Source organism: Chlorocebus sabaeus, chromosome 14, assembly GCF_047675955.1.
Source record: "Chlorocebus sabaeus isolate Y175 chromosome 14, mChlSab1.0.hap1, whole genome shotgun sequence".
Taxonomy (NCBI): Eukaryota; Metazoa; Chordata; class Mammalia; order Primates; family Cercopithecidae; genus Chlorocebus; species Chlorocebus sabaeus.
Window position 1 is genome coordinate 99,147,778 of NC_132917.1, and position 19,295 is coordinate 99,167,072.

The 19,295-nt window shown below is 49.7% G+C and overlaps 1 protein-coding gene across 5 annotated transcripts in view; it reads left to right on the forward strand.

Moving 5' to 3' along the window:
• CNGA3 (cyclic nucleotide gated channel subunit alpha 3) overlaps positions 1-19,295 on the forward strand; it is an 85,946-nt gene that overhangs the window by 56,524 nt on the left and 10,127 nt on the right. For 2 of the 5 annotated variants that reach the window (XM_073023238.1, XM_073023239.1), the window contains exons 2-5: positions 861-998; positions 8,908-9,021; positions 11,391-11,570; positions 14,595-14,648. In XM_073023238.1, coding sequence (XP_072879339.1) covers positions 898-998; positions 8,908-9,021; positions 11,391-11,570; positions 14,595-14,648 — 449 coding nt within the window. In that variant the 5' untranslated portion in view covers positions 861-897. The other 3 variants (XM_038004175.2, XM_073023240.1, XM_073023241.1) reach the window with 3 other exon arrangements.

Consider the following 19,295-nt stretch of genomic DNA (forward strand, 5'->3'; position numbering starts at 1 on the left):
CTGGTGGGCTTTCATTTGTTTTACAAAAACAGTTTAGCTTTGGGAAAGGGCTTTAATTTAAATTATAAATTAAATTCCTTCCCAAGGCTAGTTCAGCCTATGCCCAGGAATGAATAAGGACAGTTTAGAGGTTAGAAGCAAGATGGAATTGGTTAGATCTGATGTCTTTCACTGCCATAATTTCCTTAGTTACAATTTTTCAAGGCGATTTCTCAAGGATTGTGCCACATTGACAGGTGGGATCTATCTTTCATTGGACAAGCTACTTAACACCTCTGAGGCTCAGTTTATTCATCGTTAAATGGGAATAAAAAGAATAAGTGCCTCACAAAGTTATTGTGAGGATTAATGAGATGAAGTGATATTGGATTTAGCATTATATTATAAAGGTTTTCTGAACGTCATGTATGGTCCTTTCTTTACGTGTTGTCTTAAAGCAAGATTTGAGGGTGCAGTGGAAACACCTGCCAAATTATAAGACAAAAATAAGGAAACAAGAAAACCAGGGTCAAGAGGGACATTGCATCATCTCAGAGAATCATGAGGGCTTCACCTTCCTTATATCACATACCCACTTGGCCATTCAGTTATTTATTCATTCGCTCGTTCAGCACTTAACTCTGAGCAGCTCTTCAGCATGGTAACATAAATAAGTAAAAGACTTTGTGCCTCAGGCTAGAAAGAAGAGCCGGGAGATGTCCAACTAAAACTCACTGCTGCAGGATCTACAAGAGACAGCGGAGGGCGTGCCTGCCAGGGCTTGCAGGGGGGCCGCGTGCGGTAGCCCTTGTCCGTGATGAGCTGGGTTTGCAGTTACTTTCCCGTCCTGATGACGTATCTGCTTTATGTTCACATTTCAGCAATCATCTGGGGGGCTAAATGTGACAAACCAAGAAGATGGCCAAGATCAACACCCAATACTCCCACTCCTCCAGGACCCACCTCAGGGTAAAGCCCTCAGACCGAGATCTCGATCGTGCTGAAAATGGCCTCAGTAGGTAAGATGGGCTTTTCGTTTTATGCCTGGCTCTGGTCGTTTCCACAGCACATCTAGACTATGGGGGAAGAACGCCTTCACGTTGGCCAACCACAGGTCGGAGGGCAGGGGAGGTATTCACAGCACTGCCAATTTCATTTTTCATCTCACTTAATCCTCACAACCCCCAGAAACTAGTCTGTATTATTGTTTTAGAGATGTGGAAAAGCAGGCTTAAATAGTGACTTAATTGCTATAAGAAAATGAAGATTCAAATGCAGCAGACTAAATTTTACTGTAAGAACTTCCTCAAACTGACACACTCTCTCATGTATTCATCAAAAATGCGTTGGACTCTTGCTGTGCACCAGCCACTGAACTGGGTTTGCAGCCTGAGCTGGGCACCAAGGATGTAGCATGAATCCAATGCCCTGCCCTCGCTTCCAGGGGAGCATCTGGAGGCAGGCCATGCCCAGGGCCTGTATAGGGAGTGGGTAGTGCCTTGTCAGCCAAGCCATCAGCTCCACCAATGACATCCTGACACAGGTAGGAAATGGAAATCTGGGGCCTTGAGCTCTACTTCGAGCCCTGTTCCTAACTTCCTAGCAGACCTGGAAAAATGCACTTAACCTCTCCATGCCTCAATTTCTCCACCTGCAGAATGGAACAGCATTTTTTCCAAGCTCCTGGTATAACAGTGAGGACATCGGAAGGGACCCATTTAGTGTGCATGGACCTAAACCCTTATGTTTCTTTGTTTTTAGTTTTCTCATTTTTGTTTTTTGAGACAGAGTCCCACCCTGTCACCCAGACTGCAGTGCAGTAGTGCAATCTCAGCTCACTGGGTTCAAGTGATTCTCCTGCCTCAGCCTCCCTAGTAGCTGAGATTACGGGCGCCCGCCACCACACCCTGCTAATTTTTGTATTTTTAGTACAGATGGGGTTTCGCCCTGTTGGCCAGGCTGGTCTCGAACTCCTGACCTCAGGTGATCTGCCTGCCTCAGCCTCCCAAAGTGCTGGGATTACAGGTGTGAGCCACCACACCTGGCCATGTTTCTTAAATTCTCAATGAGATGATTGAGTTGAACCATGAGTAACTTTCTTTCCAATATTTCTGTTACTTTCACCCTACATATATAGAATTGAAAATTATGCAGCTTAAATGCACACTGTCTGATGGCCCCAAAATGCAGTAACATCCCTCAGTCCCCACCTCCCAGCACTGGGCCGTCATGCCTCATTTCTTCCATTCATTTGTGTTCATCACTTCCTCTCCCAAATGCACATCTGGTTTTTTCTCTATGTTCTTGGTCCCAGCTCCGCAGCAAACTCTGCTAATAAGTGATGGTCAATAATTTTCAAAGAGATTGAGTCCCCATTACGCAAACCCACACAGCCCTTGAACCCCACCTTCTGAGATTTCGGCAAAGGAAGGAAGATCCCAGAGCATCCCCAACAGATACTTATTTCCTCCAACCATTTAACTCTGTGCCGGGGCCCCAGGAAGTGTGATATAGCTTCAGAAGCCTCAGAAAATTCCATCCTACTCAAATACCTTTATCCTAACTAGCCCTTTGTCAATGCCTGTGTCCTACCACTGGAGACTTAGTCCTCTAAATTAAGGCATTGCTCCTTATTTCAAAGAACAAAGAACGCTATTAGGACTGTATTCACTCTTGAAACATTTGTATGTTTTAATAGTTTATTTCCCATGTGTGAGCTAATAGAGCCCTGTGAAGAGGGCTTCAAAGAGAGTATCAAAAGAGGGCATCAGGCAGAAGGAGCCCAACGATGGGGCACAGGATCCTGGGCCCAAGACCTTGGGAGAAGGACCAGAGGCTGTCAGGATCAGGAAGATTTTGAAGCAGAATGGAACTTTTCCTCTTTGCACCCCACTTGCCTGGAGTGGGGCATGACCCAAGCATCTCATGGAGCTTCCAGGTTCCCTAAGGCGGAGAAGGCAGTAATGGGATCTCAGTCCGGCTCCTTCCAGTGAGATATTCACTGGAGTAGGCACCCAGGAGAAGGCAGGCCTGGTCTGTAGGCTGCTGCGGCTCCTGCCCACAATGTCTGCTTGACTTGACAGCACTACAGTCCTGCTGACTCACCCTGGCTCTGCTTTGGCCAGTGACCTCCACGCCCAGCTTGACCTGTGGCCTGTTCAAGAGGGCTTTCAAGGCCTCTTAGAAGATGACCATTTGCTAAATGAATTGCTAGCTTGTTAAGCCACGCTAATACCAGTCACCGGCCTCTGGCTTCTAGCAGACTCCCTGCAGGCTCACTCTGGAATGCACATTGACAAGGGTCACAGCATGCTCTAGGGATCAGCCACATGGTCAGCGGCTCTGAACTGATGCCCTTCAACAATGCTATTTGTCGTCTGCATGGGTGAGAAAAGGTCCTCCCTTCTCCTTCCTTTGCACCTTCTGTGACCAGAATGATGGTTTAACAGCACAGGTTTTGGGTCAGACTGCCCAGGTTTGAACACTGGCACTGCAACTGACCTGCTACGAAAAGTTGCTCAATGGCTCCAAGCCTCAGTTTTCTCATCTGTAATATGAATCGGTACTAGTGTTGCCTCCTAGGGCTGTGGGGAGGTTACAGTAGACATGAATGCAGAGGTCCCAGCACGGCCCCTGCTGTGTGGTTGAGAGCCCATTGACTCTCACTCCCGGTCTTGGAAATGGTTACTTCTTCCTGTGGGCCTTCTCTGGTCTCTTCTCCTTGACCTCAGATAGCCCCATTTCCGGCCCGTGTCCAAGCCCTGCTGTCTCAGCCTGACCACTAGCTGAGGTTTACTGAGCTCCACTCAGGCCTCAGCCCTACCCTTCATGTGGTAAATTGACAGATTAACACAGTATCCCATGGAAACACCACCGAGATTCCAAAATGAGAGACAGAAAGAGCGCTTCCATTATGAGAGAGCTATGCTTTATCTTACAGAGGCAAGAGTGGCTTTAACCAGCCACAAATTTTCAGAATGTTCCTTGGAGTCACAAAGGAATGACAATGTGTGCTCAGGATGGGGTACAGCAGCCTCAGGGATGGAGGCTGGGCCCAGCCCCTCCCCAGCTTCCCAGCCCAGCCCCGCACCTGTCTATCCACCTGATTTGAACAAAGGACTCCAGCACCTACCACGTAAAAATTTTTACGTTTCAAATCACAATTTTGGAGCCAAGAGAAACGGTGTTTGGACAAGCCACACCTCTTTGTCTTGAAATTCCAGTCCTTTTGGAAAACTTTTGAGATAAATGATTGAGAATTGGGGTACACGAATGTTAATCACTCTTTATCTTCAGTGATATCAAGAAGCCTGCACTGGGAACCTGCGTGTGGGTGTGGCCCCTCGCTGACTGCCCCCAAGAGGAAGGCACAACCAAGTCTCTGTCCCTTGAGACTTCCCTGCCCCAAGGTCTTTTCACCAAATCGGAGGCCCAGTTTTTAAGTTATTGGAATTATTTTTATAGTGGAACGTCATAAGGAAGCATGAAAACACTTCATTTGAATGAAAACATTTTACACCCTGTAAACACCAAAAATAAGTTTGAGTTTTTCTTTTCTGCTTAGCCCTTCTTAGTTGGCTCAATTATTTAAGAGCTGTCTGGCATATCTGTGAGGATAAGGCAATAGAAGCAGGCTATTCTCTGCTACAAAGAACTGCAGCTAGGACTGAGGGCACCTTAAATCCTGGATCCATCTCCTGGTGTAGCTGTTTTGAATGAGCTTTGGGGCACAGGGGTTTGTGTCCGACAGAAGAGTGGTCTTCTTGTGTTACTCCCTGAGCACAGCCCAAAGCAATTACCACAGAAGAAAACAATTTTCATCCCGCTTTTCCAGGACTGAAGGCTTAAAACTGCATTGCCTTCAGTCCCCACCACATGCGGCCAGCAGCGGAGGGTTACAATCATTCAGGTTCCTCAGGGCTTGAGAAGGGGGAAACTCAAGTGTCATATTCCCCATCCTTGTGCTGAAAGGCCGCCTCTGTTTACTCTCACGTCCCCAAACCCATCTTGCTGGAAAACATCAGATGCTTCACCAAGTGCAAAGTTAATTTCCAGTTCCAGTTCTCGTGGGAGCCCCTGTCCTCGCCCAGTGACAAGAAACCTTCACCTTGCCAACATTAATTCCTCTGTGCAAATAAACGTAGAACTTGAGCATTACAAGGTGAAAATTATGTTGTCTTTCAAAGCAGCTCTCTCCATTCTACTAGTTGTTCTTGTTCTTGACAACTACCAACGTCAGGGGGGCCTCTTCCTTGGAAGGCATCGTCCCTACATGGGATCTTAGAATAGCCGCCCACACGTGGGAGGGAAGCTCCAGGGTTGTCCTGGCCTGGTCTGTTCATTTTACAGAGACTGAGGTCCTGTCAAGCCATTGCCCCAGGCCCTTTCACCAGCCACAGGCAGGACAGAGCCTGGCCCCAAGACTCTCATTTCCCAGGGAGACTCTAGTTACCATTCTTGCATTAGTTGCCAAAGTATCTCCCTTTTTTTGGTACCTGTGTGTCCTTGGGGACTCCAAATGTCATCTCAGACATCAGTTCCTCTCCTCTCTTCCCACCTCCCCTCCATCTGCCTGGCAAAATCAGTTTCTGGGAGAAGTAGTTGATGAGGTTTACTATGTAAACACCCCTGGGCATTTAATATAGGTAGAGCTCTGGAGCTAAAAGAAAGACATTGATCTAACAGAATTTCAGGCATTGAGAAGGAAGTGGGGCGGCTGGGTGCGGTGGCTCAAGCCTGTAATCCCAGCACTTTGGGAGGCCGAGACGGGCGGATCACGAGGTCAGGAGATCGAGACCATCCTGGCTAACACGGTGAAACCCCGTCTCTACTAAAAAATACAAAAAACTAGCCGGGCGAGGTGGCGGGCGCCTGTAGTCCCAGCTACTTGGGAGGCTGAGGCAGGAGAATGGCGTGAACCCGGGAGGCGGAGCTTGCAGTGAGCCGAGATCTGGTCACTGCACTCCAGCCTGGGCGACAGAGCGAGACTCCATCTCAAAAAAAAAAAAAAGGAAGTGGGGCAAAGCATAGGGAAGAAATGGGCACCCCCATCAGGCCCCTGGAACTTGAACTTGCATCATGTAAAGCTCTCCCTGTTCTTCACGGACAGTTGTGCCTTTCTGGTCACTGAAATCCACATGAAATTGCCAACTTTCGCTTTATTTGCTTTGTGAAGATCAGGAAACTTAAGCCCAGAGAGAGTCAGTGACCAGTCAACAGAATACTCAGCCTGCAGGTGCTGGAGCAGAGACTCCAACCAGGACCTGACACCTTTCCACTCTGCCTCCTCCCCCTGAGTGGGCATCACAGATCCCGTCCACATGCAACAGCTCTCACTGCTGCTGGTTGCAGGTCTGCTTTGCAATCCTGGGTGGGTTTTGCCCTCCTCACCCACCCACCAGCTCTGATGTCATCTAATTCCTTTGCCGCAAATGCAAATAAATCTGGTCTCAGGATGCGCCCTCATGCAATTAGCAGGAACCAGACTACGCTAAAACGCTGGGCCGACTGCTTGGTGCCGAGAGCTCCCTGAGGAGCTGCTGGTGGCAGCAGAACACCTCCATCCTTGGGGTTGCCTCCAGATCTTCCAGGCACACAGGCTGTGACAGGGCCCCCGCCCAGCTGTCTGCTGCCACACCACCACCCCCATGCCATCTGCTCGAATCCAAGGACCTCTGCCACCTCCTCCTGCAACCCACCTAGGTGCATTGGAACACGCATCCCACCTTTATTGTATACAGAATATGAAGAGGGCAAGGGAATCGTAGCTTCTGGACTGCAGCAGGGCCTCTGACAGTGTCTTTCACATGTACGCAAATGAGATGAGAGCGGGTTTCTTATGTGTATAAGGGGAGAATTCAATCAGATGGTTTGAAAATAAAGAGCCATGCCTATGGTGCAGCTATACGGATTAGAGCAGTGTCTCTAGTGGCATGCCACAGGGCTCGGTCCTCAGCCATCCTTTTAATTTCATCTTCATCTGTGCCATATATGAAAATATAGGGCAGCTTCATGGCGTGGATGACAGCAGGTTTTGAAATGGGATGGAATAACATTGGAATCTCGGCTATACCACCTGGCTGTGGGACCTCAGTGAAGTTGCCTAACCTTTCTGAATTTCCATTTCCTCTCTCACAGGGTTGTTGTGTGGATGAGATGATAAAATGTATGTGGCTGGCATACAGTAAAGAGCCACTCAGTGGCATGTAGTTTGTGTGTTGTGTTTGTGAGTAGAATGGTGTTGGAAGGAAAGGTGAGTGTGTTCTCTGCATACCAAGGCTTCCAACACATCGAGAGACTTGGATCAATGGGAAGGTCCAGTACTTAATTCCAAAAATATCAGTTGCACATGCACAAGCCGGGGTCCTCTGGCTGGCAGCAGGCTGTGTTACAGGACTGCTTTGGGTTTTTGCTGATGGTAGCTGGTGACCATCAAAAACCACCAAAAACACACAAAGCAACAAAGGCTTCTCAGAGTGGGCTCCAGTCACGGCAGGGTGGCCTCAGTCTCCCTGTCCAGTCAAGCAAGACCCCAGGAACTTGCTCATGGGAGAAGGACCATGACAAGGAAGAGACTTGACCACAAGGAGGAATGGCCGGGTGAGCTGGGGGTTCTGGCCTGCAAACCCAGAAGTCTCACAGGTTCTGGTCATTGAAGGTAGAAGATGAAGCTACCTGACTCCCTGTGGTTCCAGCAGAAAACATAGCCTCAGTGTGGGGAGGCTGAGGGAGGGAAGAATCTGTGGGCAGGTGGGGCAGTCAAGAGACGGCCCAGACAGACCGGGGCACAGGAGTGAACTCCCTGCTGCTGGAGAAGGCAGGAAGGAATCTGTAGGAGAAGCAGCAACCCGGCCACCGGGATTCAAGGACTCTGACTTTTAATCAATCACCAGGGAGAGACTGAAGCTTTTCCCTGGTGTTAATTCTTGCCTCCTTGTTAAGAAGGCTAATGAGGTTGGCACAGGTCACGTGATAGAATTAATTTGTCTTGCCTGGGCTCCTCAAGATTCATCGACTGAAGTGCAAATCCCTAGAGGCTAATGCCTGGCTGCCTTTTAATCAGGCTGATCAAACTTCAGCCCAAGGGGGTTTAAAAGAAAGGCAAATATTCCCAGACACATTCCTAGTCTTTTTCCAGGCAATTCAACCAGACTCCGCTAGTGTGACTGGTGCTTGTATGGAGTTTCGGGCACCTGTCCTTTCTGGGATCACACTTTCCACAATGGATTGCACAAGGGGGTCACCACACCTTACCTCTGCCTTGCAGGAGAGAGAGCCTAGTGTTTGGCAAAAGGGACTAGGGGAAGTGGAGTCCCATTTGAAAGCACTGTACAAATTATTTGAACTGCGTGTGGAGGGCTAGGCCAGTTCTGCGCAATATTCCAGGGCCTTCGTGTTAACCAGTGGGTTCCCAGGAAGGCTGCCACACAAGCCCACAAACAACTGCCCAGGCAGTGTGGCTGCAGCACACGCAGTAGGAAGGGAGGCTCAGGAAGACCCCTAAGGAGCAGGTATTCAATCTGGCCTCAGAAGATGAAATTCAGTAGGCGAGAAGCGTTGGAACCAAAATCCTCGTTCTGAAGTCGTTTTATGGAAGCAGCTGCTTTGGCTTGAAATGGCAAAGCCCTGGGACCCCTCCCTACCCAGTGCTTTGATGAGGGCCAGGCCATCATGTACTGCCACCTCCCTATCCCTTCATCTAGCCCTGGACAGTAGCTGCCTGCCTTGCTGTAAAGGAAAGGCCACGTTTATACCAAAAGCCAGAATCCATCTGCAGGAGGCAAAGGGAAGTGGGGAGCCCCTGGGATGAGGATCTCTGAGGGCGGCTTTCCCTGTTAAGCAGAACATCTGACCGTCTCACTCCTGGCTGTGTCCAGGAGGTGGATGGGCTTGAAATCAATCCCGCTTGCTGCATATCTGATTTCCTAGAGCCCACTCGCCAGGCGAGGAGACATCGTCAGCGCTGCAGCCGGGGATCGCCATGGAGACCAGAGGACTGGCTGAGTCCGGGCAGGGCTCCTTCACCGGCCAGGAGCTTGCCAGGTAACCGACCGGCTTCAGTCCCTACCTTGGCCTGGGGGACGCTGTGGCAGGAAGAAGGTAGTGACCTCTCCAGAAGAAGGGCTAGATGGGGGTGGAGCTGAAGATCTGGAAAAGAAAGGGTCCGGAGCAGAGCAGCCTGAAAACTCTCAGTGAGTCATTTCCTCTTGGGTCAGCTGTTCTGAGTTCAGAAAAGTCTTAGGAAAACTGCCTTTATCTGAAATTGCTTAATGAAAACTGACATTGAGGTGCTTGCTCAGGTTTGGAAGATTTCAGAGCAAAAGCCAACCGGAGAAGGTGGTAAGAGCAGCCAGGCGTGGGAGAGCTTGGCTTCGGTGGACGCTGAGGGTGATGGCGATGAGGTCTGAAATAGCGCTGGCAGGGTCTCCCGAGTGCTCGTCTGGGCCCCAGGGCAGGTGTCCCTGCAAAAGCATTTGTTTGCAAGATTAGTAAGACTCCAAGCTCTGCCTCCCTCTGATAACATCCGTACTCCAGCTTCAACAGCTGCCCCATCCTGAGGAAGTCATTTCGCCTTTTCAATTCTCCTCTAAAAATGCATCTGACAGTACCTACCCCACAGGTGGCTTGAAAGCTGCTTCAGAGCCAAGCACCGACTCACGGCAGGTGCCCAGCAAATACCAGGTTCATTATTTCCCTCCACCACGTGGTTGTTTCCAACGCCAGAGTTCTACATAGTCATATGTTCTACACTTTTTACTTCAGATTATCGCAAAAGAAATTCACGTTATCTATTTATTCTTCATGCTTTTCATTATGAAGTCTACTACTGCTCCACCGTTGTTTATTAACTAGTCCATTGTAGCTGGGCATGTAAGTGATGTTCAGTGTTCGCATTTTACTAATAAACAGCTGTCTTAAGGTTCTTTGTTCATAAAGGGAAAAAGAGAACACCTGTAAGTCAGCTCTGCAGGGCTGACACAGGGTGTGTTGTAAGCTAGCAACACAAGCTATCTCAGGGAAACAGAGCCCGTGGGGCTCGCAGAAGGGGACCTGAGGAAGTAGCCACCTTCCCCCTCCCATTGTCTCATGGAGTTTCATGGTCTTTGTGCTTCTTTCTGCATGTCCCCTCCGTTCTGGCTCTTTCTGTTCCCATATCAGCCGGCACAAGGCTGAAAACAGTCTTTCTCATGTGACCTTGAGTTGAAACACCCAACCCCGTCTTCAAGAGGCTGTCAGTTCAGAGGCCTGAGTGGCTCTGTGTGCATCCGTCGTCTGTCCTAGTCCCACTGTCTGAGGCTGGAGGAGGAAGTATGACCTTTGTTCCACCCTCTCGGCAGAGGAAGGGTGTGGGTGCAGGAATTGTCTGCAGCAGAGAGGCAGGGCTGGGCAGATACCTCCACATATGTCTGCGGCAGCAGCTGTAAGCATCTGCCTACAGGGATATTTTCTTAGTCAGTGTATTCCCTTAGGCTAAGGTCATAAGTGTGTGATTAGGGTCAAGGTATGTGACAATTCGTGGCTTAGTTCCAGGTTGTTCAGTACCAACTGGCTGGGGACACCCCGTCCAGGCGAGGGCACTGCAGATGCCAAATCAGGGATTTGGCAAATCAGGGAAACCAGAAGCCGAGAAACAGAATGGAGTCTCCGGGCCTGTCACCCGCTGTTCCCCTCTGGCAGAGACACCGGCAGCAGCAGGCAGGGTGGAGGGAAGGCACCTCTCAGGCCCGTGCGACTCAGATGAGCTCTGGGGGCTGGTACTACGGTCGCAGGTGTTGTTACTGCAAGCTCCAGGCAGGGCCGGCTCCGGGAGGGGGCCGAGGGCAAGTTGCAGAGGAACCTCCCAGGCCTGGGGAGAAAACTCTAGTTTGTACAAGAACACACCAATAAGATAAAAGCTTGGAAAAGACTCCAGGCTGTGCCTGGATGCCTGTTCCTTTAAGCCTTGCTCTATCAGATCTCAGGAACTTCCAAATAAATAAATAAATAACCTTGCTCTCGATGTTGTTCTCATTTGAAACCCGCATTGCTTTACTCTTCCTGTGCTTGGCAGTCATTACAAAGAGCTCTCCACTGGGCAAAAGGAGTGAGATAATTGCCCGTTTGAAGGATCATGCCTTAGGCAGAGTCCAAGTGCTACAGGGACAAATGGTAATAGAGTGTCCCTTTCAGGGGAAGCCTGCCCCTGACTGCAGGGTGGAGGGAGAAGGGGATACACGGTCCCCATGGGACGGAGATGCAAACGAAGACCACAGGGCCCCCAGCACCCACGCCCTGCTGGCCATCACTGCTTCTGCCCCACCCCTCGAGACAGAGAGAGAGAGAGGGAGAAAAAGAGAGAGGGAAAGACTGGGGGTTGGAGGTGTGGGGGGCTTTTCCTCTCCCTCTGGCTCAGTGCCTGTGTCGCCTTCCAGGCTCTCGCGCCTCATCTTCTTGCTGCGCAGGTGGGCTGTCAGGCACGTGCACCACCAGGACCAGGGACCGCACTCTTTTCCTGATCGTTCCCGTGGAGCTGAGCTTAAGGAGGTGTCCAGCCAAGAAAGCAATGCCCAGGCAAACGTGGGCAGCCAGGAGCCAGCAGACAGAGGGAGAAGGTAAGGAGCGGAAAAGAAGAAGGGGCCTCCTGTGCCTTCTGGGGCCAGGCAGGAAGCCTCTGCTTTGCTCCATCCTGTTTGGATGCAGCACAGGTGGCCTGGAATGTTGTCCCCGTGAGCTGTTCCTTGAAGAAAGTGTTTGCCCTTAGGGGAGCATTACATGCTCTAACAGCCTCTGTGGAGTCCAGGAGGCCTTGCAGGAGGAGAAAACCCTTGAACCAGAGCCCCCAGCCTCATTTGACCACTCACCTCATCCTACACAGAACCCCCATTAGGGTCCCCTGGAAATCGTGTTCTCAGAAACTCACCGGGGGATGCTGGCCTTACCCATCTCTCTTCACCAAAGGACTCGCATCCTAGACTCACTATGACCCATCTTGCTCAAAAGCGGGGTCTTTTATAGCAGGAGTTTTGGGGGGTGTCTAAATGGTATCCACAATGTTATGTGTAGGCATGCATGCATTTTTATGGGACGAGAGTCTACAGGTTGGTCAGAATTTTCAAGGGGAGCCATCCGTGTCCCAGATCAGGTTGAGAAATACCAGGTGGGGAAGGTACAATGGTGGGAGCAGAGTGAGGTGGGTAGGGTGTTTGCTTTCTGGAGGGAAAATCTGCATAACTGGGGCCTCTGCGCACCGTCTTGCATCGCCCCCACCCTAACTGGGAGATAGATCTGACTGGCACCCCCTTACACACAGACACAGGGCTGCTGCCTCCCCTCCTGACTTGTTCGTGAGAAGTCTCCCCAGCAGGTGGTCTGCAGAGAGACCCCTGGGTCAGCAAAGGTTGAATCAATTGTCACTGAACAGTAGAGCATCTCTTTAGGACACTGGTCTGTCCTGGAAGGGAGGAGAGGTAAGACGTGGAGGGGAAGTTGACCTCCCCTCAGTCTCCCAAACAGGTGGATTCTCACCCAGAACCTATTTTCTAGGGGGTGGGAAAAGGGGATCAAATAAGCATGATGATTGCAGAATAGTCCCTATATAATTTGCTAGAGAAAAAGCTATCTGTTTGTATGTCAATGAGGAGAAGATGGGTTCAGGTTTGGAGCTTCTCAAATGGGCATATGAGGGTCTCTGGGGTGTGAAGGTGATGAAGTCTCGGGGGAAACCCAATGGATCTTTCCGGAACATCCATTTTCATTCCACATTTGTGTGGGGAGTGGCAGTGGGTATTTGTATGTCATACATGATGCAGGGGACGGCAAAGAGCAAGGGCATTTTTAAGATGGAATGTGAGAGTTCAAGGCCACATCTCACCAGTGACTGCTTTAGGAGACCCAGGGAAAGGTGTGAGAATCCCTGCCGGGAAGGGCAGTTTTCACACGAGCTTGGACTGCAAACCCTTGGGTTTCCTGGGCTGTGGGAAGGAGGCTGGGGAAGGCCTGGGCACTGGCCCAGACAAGTGCAGGGAGGTCCCAGGTTCCCAGGACTGGGCATCCAGTACCCTTGGGGGACACCATAGACAGAAAGACAAGGAGACAGACAGATAAGAAAGAGGACAAAGTGGAGAAAGAGGAAGAGGGAGGAGGGACACAGAGGCTTCTCAGCAAGCCAGCCAGACCGGTCTAATTCCTTTTGGACAAGCAAAGACTTCCTTATTTAAATTGACCAAATTACCTTCCTACATCCTTAGAGATGAACGTTAGACTCTCTGTCTGTTTCTGGATGGGACCAGAGGAATGGAGCGTTGAGCTAGGACCACATCCAGGGCAGGCCCCGCCCACCTCACAGACACTTGTTGGATCACTCGCGGGCAGGGTCAGCACAGGCAGATGGACGCGATGGTGCAGATAGTGTCAGTCAACTAGCAAGGCTTCCTGGGGTGAGGATTTTGAATTTTTCTGGAGGCAAAGTCTCCACGGCAAAGCCAAGTATATACAGAGACAGGTCCTAGTTCTCCTGTGTGGGCTTGGCTTTGTGGGGTTACGGGCACAGAGGCGTGGTGAACACAGCCACTGCACCCCCACAGAGCTGAACCTTCTCTCCTTCGCAATCCCACGGCTGTTCCACTTCCTGGGAGATTTTCAGATGAGCAGAGCCAATCCAGAAATAAGCGGTTATGGCCATATCTTAGACGGGGAGAGGGAGATTTGGGCAGGAGGAGCTAAGGTCATCAAAATGGCATTTATTTGGCTCGACATCCAGCATCATGGAAGAGGCGTCCCGGGCGTCAGTGGGGATGTCACCTGCCTCAAGCTCCAGTTCTCGTGGTCTCCTATGAGGGGTCTGCAGTGCCCTGCAAGACCGCCTGGTGTTTTTAACCCAGCCATGTTGAAAATGGGTTCTGGCGGTCAGAGATAACACCTTTTGCTATAGAACATCGTGAAGTACTGCAAAATTCAACTTTAAATAAATATCCAGTTTGTGCAAAACCAGCCCTTACCTTCAACCAGATTCTCACACAGACCAGGGGTGTCAGGCCCTGGAGTTGTAAGATTTGGGGAGGTAGGAGAGGACAGGAGGAGGATAAGCTGAAAACAGCGACAATCCTGCCTATGCTCAGTTACTCGTCCTGCTAATTGGAAGAGGCCTTTGCAGCTGAGGGAGCAAGTCGCTGTTGCTGCTGCTGCAGGCTGCGTCCATCCCGGGGCAGAAGGTGAAAGACCTCCTCCACCCAAGAGGCAGGGAAGCGCTGAGGGCAGAGGCCACGTGGGGTCCATTTCTGTGCCCCTCTCAGTGCCCAGCACGTGGCCCCATCCAGGGCGGAATGGAAGGAAATTGAGTGGAATTTGAGGCAGGGAAGCTGGAAGGAGTCAAATGGCTGAATCTTCATTTCTTCAGAAGCCTCGGTTTAGCCATGTTCACCCTCCCTTCCCCCAAGCCTTTTATCTGAGCTAACCAATCACAAAGCATTTTGGCCTTGACAATACCACCCCGTATTCTTCAAGCTGTGAGTGCAAAGGCTGGAAGCAGTGGGATGGGGTGGGGGTTGGGGGGGGGGGCATGGTAATCCCCTGGGGAAATGGCCCCAAGGAATGGAAACGAAGTTCAGACCCTTGATGTTCTCTCTACCTCCCCGCAGTGCCTGGCCCCTGGCCAAACGCAACACTAACACCAGCAACAACACGGAGGAGGAGTAAGTACCCACACGCCCTGCAGAGCCCTTCCCAAGCCTGGTGCCCTCCACCCCATAGAAGCCCCAGCTTGGCCTCGCTCCTTAGTGCTCCAGCTCCCCACTCCCAGAACACCAGTAGAATATTTTAGAATCCTGTTCCTTTAGTTGGAACTCCATCCCTGAGGACAGAAGTGGGGGAGGGATGAGATCTGTGTGACTTCTTGGGGAAGTCGTCTGATCTCTTTGGCTCTCATTTTTCTCATCTATAAAGCAAAGGAATTGAATCAGATAAATGCTTTAAGCTGTAGCATCTATACCCCGATATATCTGAGGGTGCAGAACCGGAGTTCCTTGACAGAGCAGTGGAGATTCTCCTTAATGATGAAAAGGCATTTTCTTATTCTACAACCTCAGGCTCTTGAGTGCCAGTGAAATGTCCTTGTTTTTTGTTGTTGTTGTTGTTTTGTTTTTTGTTTTTTGTTTTTGAGATGGAGTCTCACTCTGTTGCCCAGGCTGGAGTGCAGTGGCATGATCTTGGCTCACTGCAAGCTCCGCCTCCCAGGTTCATGCCATTCTCCTGCCTCAGTCTCCCGAGTAGCTGGGACTACAGGTGCCCAGCCACTGTGCCCGGCTAGTTGTTTTGTATTTTTAGTAGAGATGGGGTTTCACCATGTTAGCCAGGATGGTCTTGATTTCCTGACCTCGTGATCCGCCCGCCTCAGCCTCCCAAAGTACTGGGATTACAGGCATGAGGTACCATGCCTGGCCTGAAATGCCCTTGTTTTAAGGCCAATTTGGGCCAATTTTAGGGGGATAATTAGAGCAGTGGAAATAAGGCAATTTAAATATGTTCAGAGAATAGCCTCTTGAAAGGGTGGCCTGCTGTAATTCCTTTTTCCGTCACCAGATACTAAGGTGGCAGATTAGGGACAGAGTGGCACTATTGGGGAGGGGGAGTCTTCCTTGGAGATTAGGGAAAAAATATCAGTATCAGTGAGAAATGCCGATTTCTTGACTTCCAACTGACAGAGAAATGTGTGAAGGGTTTTTCTTGCTATTTCTCTCTTTGTTCCTCAGATAGAACTTTTTTCTATTTTCTCCATGAAGGAAGCATGTCTTTTGTTTGCATAAATCTGGACATCAAATCCAGAGACCAAACACCATCCATAAAGAAAAATGAGATGATTTTCTCTACAAAGCAATAGCTACAGTGATCTGTGTTAGACTTAAAGCCAACCCTTGCAGCCCAGGCTTTCAGGCAGGGAGAGGCTCCAGATACTGAAACCATGGACAGAGGTCCTGGGGGTTTCTAGACATCTTTGTCCTGGGGCTGGGGTGTGGGCAAGGATGTGGGTGGATAGCATGGGCTGCATCCAGCTCTTCAATCTTTCAATAAATGGGCTCACTTCACGGGTCCACTTCGAAGCCAAGGACCAAGGGACAAAACTGGGAACTGTCCCAAAATGAGGACAACTGGCACACACAAAAATTATTTATGAACACCTTCCCTGATTCTTCCACTCCGTTTCTGTCATTTTCATATGGTCTCTTTTGTCCTGAATAATTTTCCCTCCCCCATCAAACTGTTCCCAGCCAAAATCGGTAGCATTTTGCAGCTCTGTGTAGGGTTCTTTTGGGGCAGTGCTGGGTGGATTTGGGGATGCAGCCCATGGTGCCAGGTCTTTCCTAGGCCCTCGGCAGTTTGGTAGCCAGAGGACAGGCCAAGGCCCGTACTCCAGGGCCACAAATCTTGCACAAGGCAAGCTGAGTCCGGTCTGGTTAAACTGCAGGGCAAAGCTCACCCAATAAGCTTGAGGGCAGCGCCGTCTGCTGGTCACTTGACGTTAAGACTCCAGTGGCTGAAAAGAGACCGGGATTCACATCACCCTGGAGGCCAGAGGAGGGGTAACTTTCCTTGCTCTTTTCATTTAATGATTTTAATCACCTTTTATTCTAATTCACTTTATTGAAATACTCTTGCTGAAAACTTGGAAGGCAAGAAAAGCACACAGGGGCATACACACACAAAAATCGCACTTCATGCTAACCGTGGAATTCCACTCTCAGAGAGAGCCCCACTTAACATGTTGACAAATACACTTCCAACTTCTTCCTGAGCATATATATCGAATAAAGAGATCGATACAATATGTTTTATATATACATATGCGTGTTAAGAGCATCTGTTTCCCAACTCAGTTGCCTCAGAGCTTTGTGACCTTGGACAAGTGTATGAGTCCATTCTCACATGGCTATAAAGAAATGCCTGAGACTCGGTAATTTATCGGAAAAGTGGTTTAATTGGCTTGAGGTACTGCAAGCTGTGCAGGAAGCACAGCAGCTTCTGCTTCTGGGCAGGCCTCAGGAAGCTTTCAATCATGGCGAAGGCAAAGCGGGAGCAAGGAGTCTCACAGGGCAGGAGCAGAAGGAAGGTGGGGTAGGTGTTTTAAACAACCAGATCTCAAGAGAACTCACTCACTATCTCAAGCAAAGCACCAAGGGGTTGGTGCTAAACCATGAGACATCCACCACCATGACAGGAACACAGATTCAAACCATATAAGCCGGTTACCTAACTTCTCTGTGTGTCTGTTTCCTGGCTTATAAAATGAGGATTGTAATAGTGTCTTATTACAGGGTGGGAGTGAAGACTAAATGTGTTACTCTGTGTAAAGTGCTCAGAACAGTGCCTGGTACATAGTAAGTGCTCAATAAATATTGGCTTGTGTGGTAGGCAGAACAATCTCCCTCAAAAGATGTCTACCATCCTAATCCTTAGAACCTGTAAACAGGTTACCTTACATGGCAAAGGGGACTTTGTAAATGTGATTAAATTCAAGGTCCTTGAGATAGGTAACGATTTGACTCAGCTGTGTCCCCACCCAAATCTCATCTTGAATTGTGGCTCCTCTAATTCCCATGTGTGGTGGGACAGATCTGGTGGGAGGTAATTGAATCGTGGGGGCGGGTCTTCCCCATGCTGTAAATAAGTCTCACGAGATCTGATGGTTTTATAAAGGGGGGTTCCCCTGCACAGACTCTTTGCCTGCCACCACAAAAGATGTGACTTTGCTCCTCATCTGCCTTCCGCCATGATTGTGAGGCCTCCCAAGCCATATGGAACTGTGAGTCCAAACCTCTTTCCTTTATAAATTACCCACTCTTGGGTATGTCTTAATTAGCAGCATGAGAATAGACTAACACAGGTAGGTTATCCTGGATTATCAGGGTGGGCCCAATGTAATCACATGAGTCCTTAAAAGCAGAAGAGTGGGCCGGAAAAAGTAAATGGAAGAAGAAGAGAGTCACAGTGTGAGGGAGACTGGACCCATCGCTGCTGGCTTTGAAGATGGAGGAAAGGGACCCGAGCTAAGGAAGCCACAGCCTCGAAAGGTGCAGCCAGCAGGGAAACAGGGACCTCAGCCCTGCAATCGCAAGAAGCTGGATTCTGTTCAAGATCCAAATGAGCAGGAATCAGAGCCCCGCTAGAGCCTCTGGGGGATGGCAGCCCTGTCAACACCTTGATTTTAGTCTGGTGAGATCCACAGCAGACTTCTGACCTACAGATCTGCAAGATAAGACATTTATGTTGCGTCACTTTGCAGTAATCTGTTCCGGCAGAAATAGAAAACTGATCCAGCTATTATGATAAACTCTTTGTAGTCTGCTTTTTAACTTAGAGCTGTTTGCCCATGTCTTCTGAAACAGCGTTTTAAATGGCCACATAGAATTCACCGTTGTGGATGAGCCTGTACGGTGGTGTGATTCGGTGGCTCTCCCTTTTTGACTGTCATGAATAATGGCGGTAATTATTTTTCCACATGCATTGCACACAGCCTTGATTATTTCCATAGGAAGTGTTAGGTAATTGTGGATGGATCTTTTTCAATGAGTGTCTAATTAGCAGAATTTATCTCTCAACCCATGCCTTCCTTCAGCGTGTGGGAGAGAGAAATCAGAGGGACCCAAAGGGGACTCCAGGCCTTGTCCCTTCTGCAACCTTTGTTTCCTCAACTATTCAATGGGGCATCACTGCCTGCCTTGAAGAAATGTTACATGTATTCATTAGTTAACTTTATAAGAGTTCCTAGCCCTTAAAAGACACCCAGTAAAGAAGAGGGAGCAGTGTAAAGCCATATGTTGAAGAAAACCCTGCACTCACAGGACCGTCCTGCGGGCACTGCCGGAACTACCCCGCAGCCAAGCAAAGTCTGAAGGCGTGTCTGAACCCTGCCACATTTGCCAGCCTGCGACGACACGTATTTGCCACTACACGCGTCACAGACCCGCCTCTTCGAATTTTGGTTCCCTTTTGCTCACTGGCTTTCTCATGAAGGCCCAGGTTTTCTTTTTTTTTTTTTTTTTTTTTTTTTTTTTTTTTTGAGACGGAGTCTTGCTCTGTTGCCCGGGCTGGAGTGCAGTGGCCGGATCTCAGCTCACTGCAAGCTCCGCCTCCCGGGTTTACGCCATTCTCCTGCCTCAGCCTCCCTAGTAGCGGGGACTACAGGCGCCCGCCACCTCGCCCGGCTAGTTTTTTGTGTTTTTAGTAGAGACGGGGTTTCACTGTGTTAGCCAGGATGGTCTCGATCTCCTGACCTCGTGATCCGCCCGTCTCGGCCTCCCAAAGTGCTGGGATTACAGGCTTGAGCCACCGCGCCCGGCCAAAGG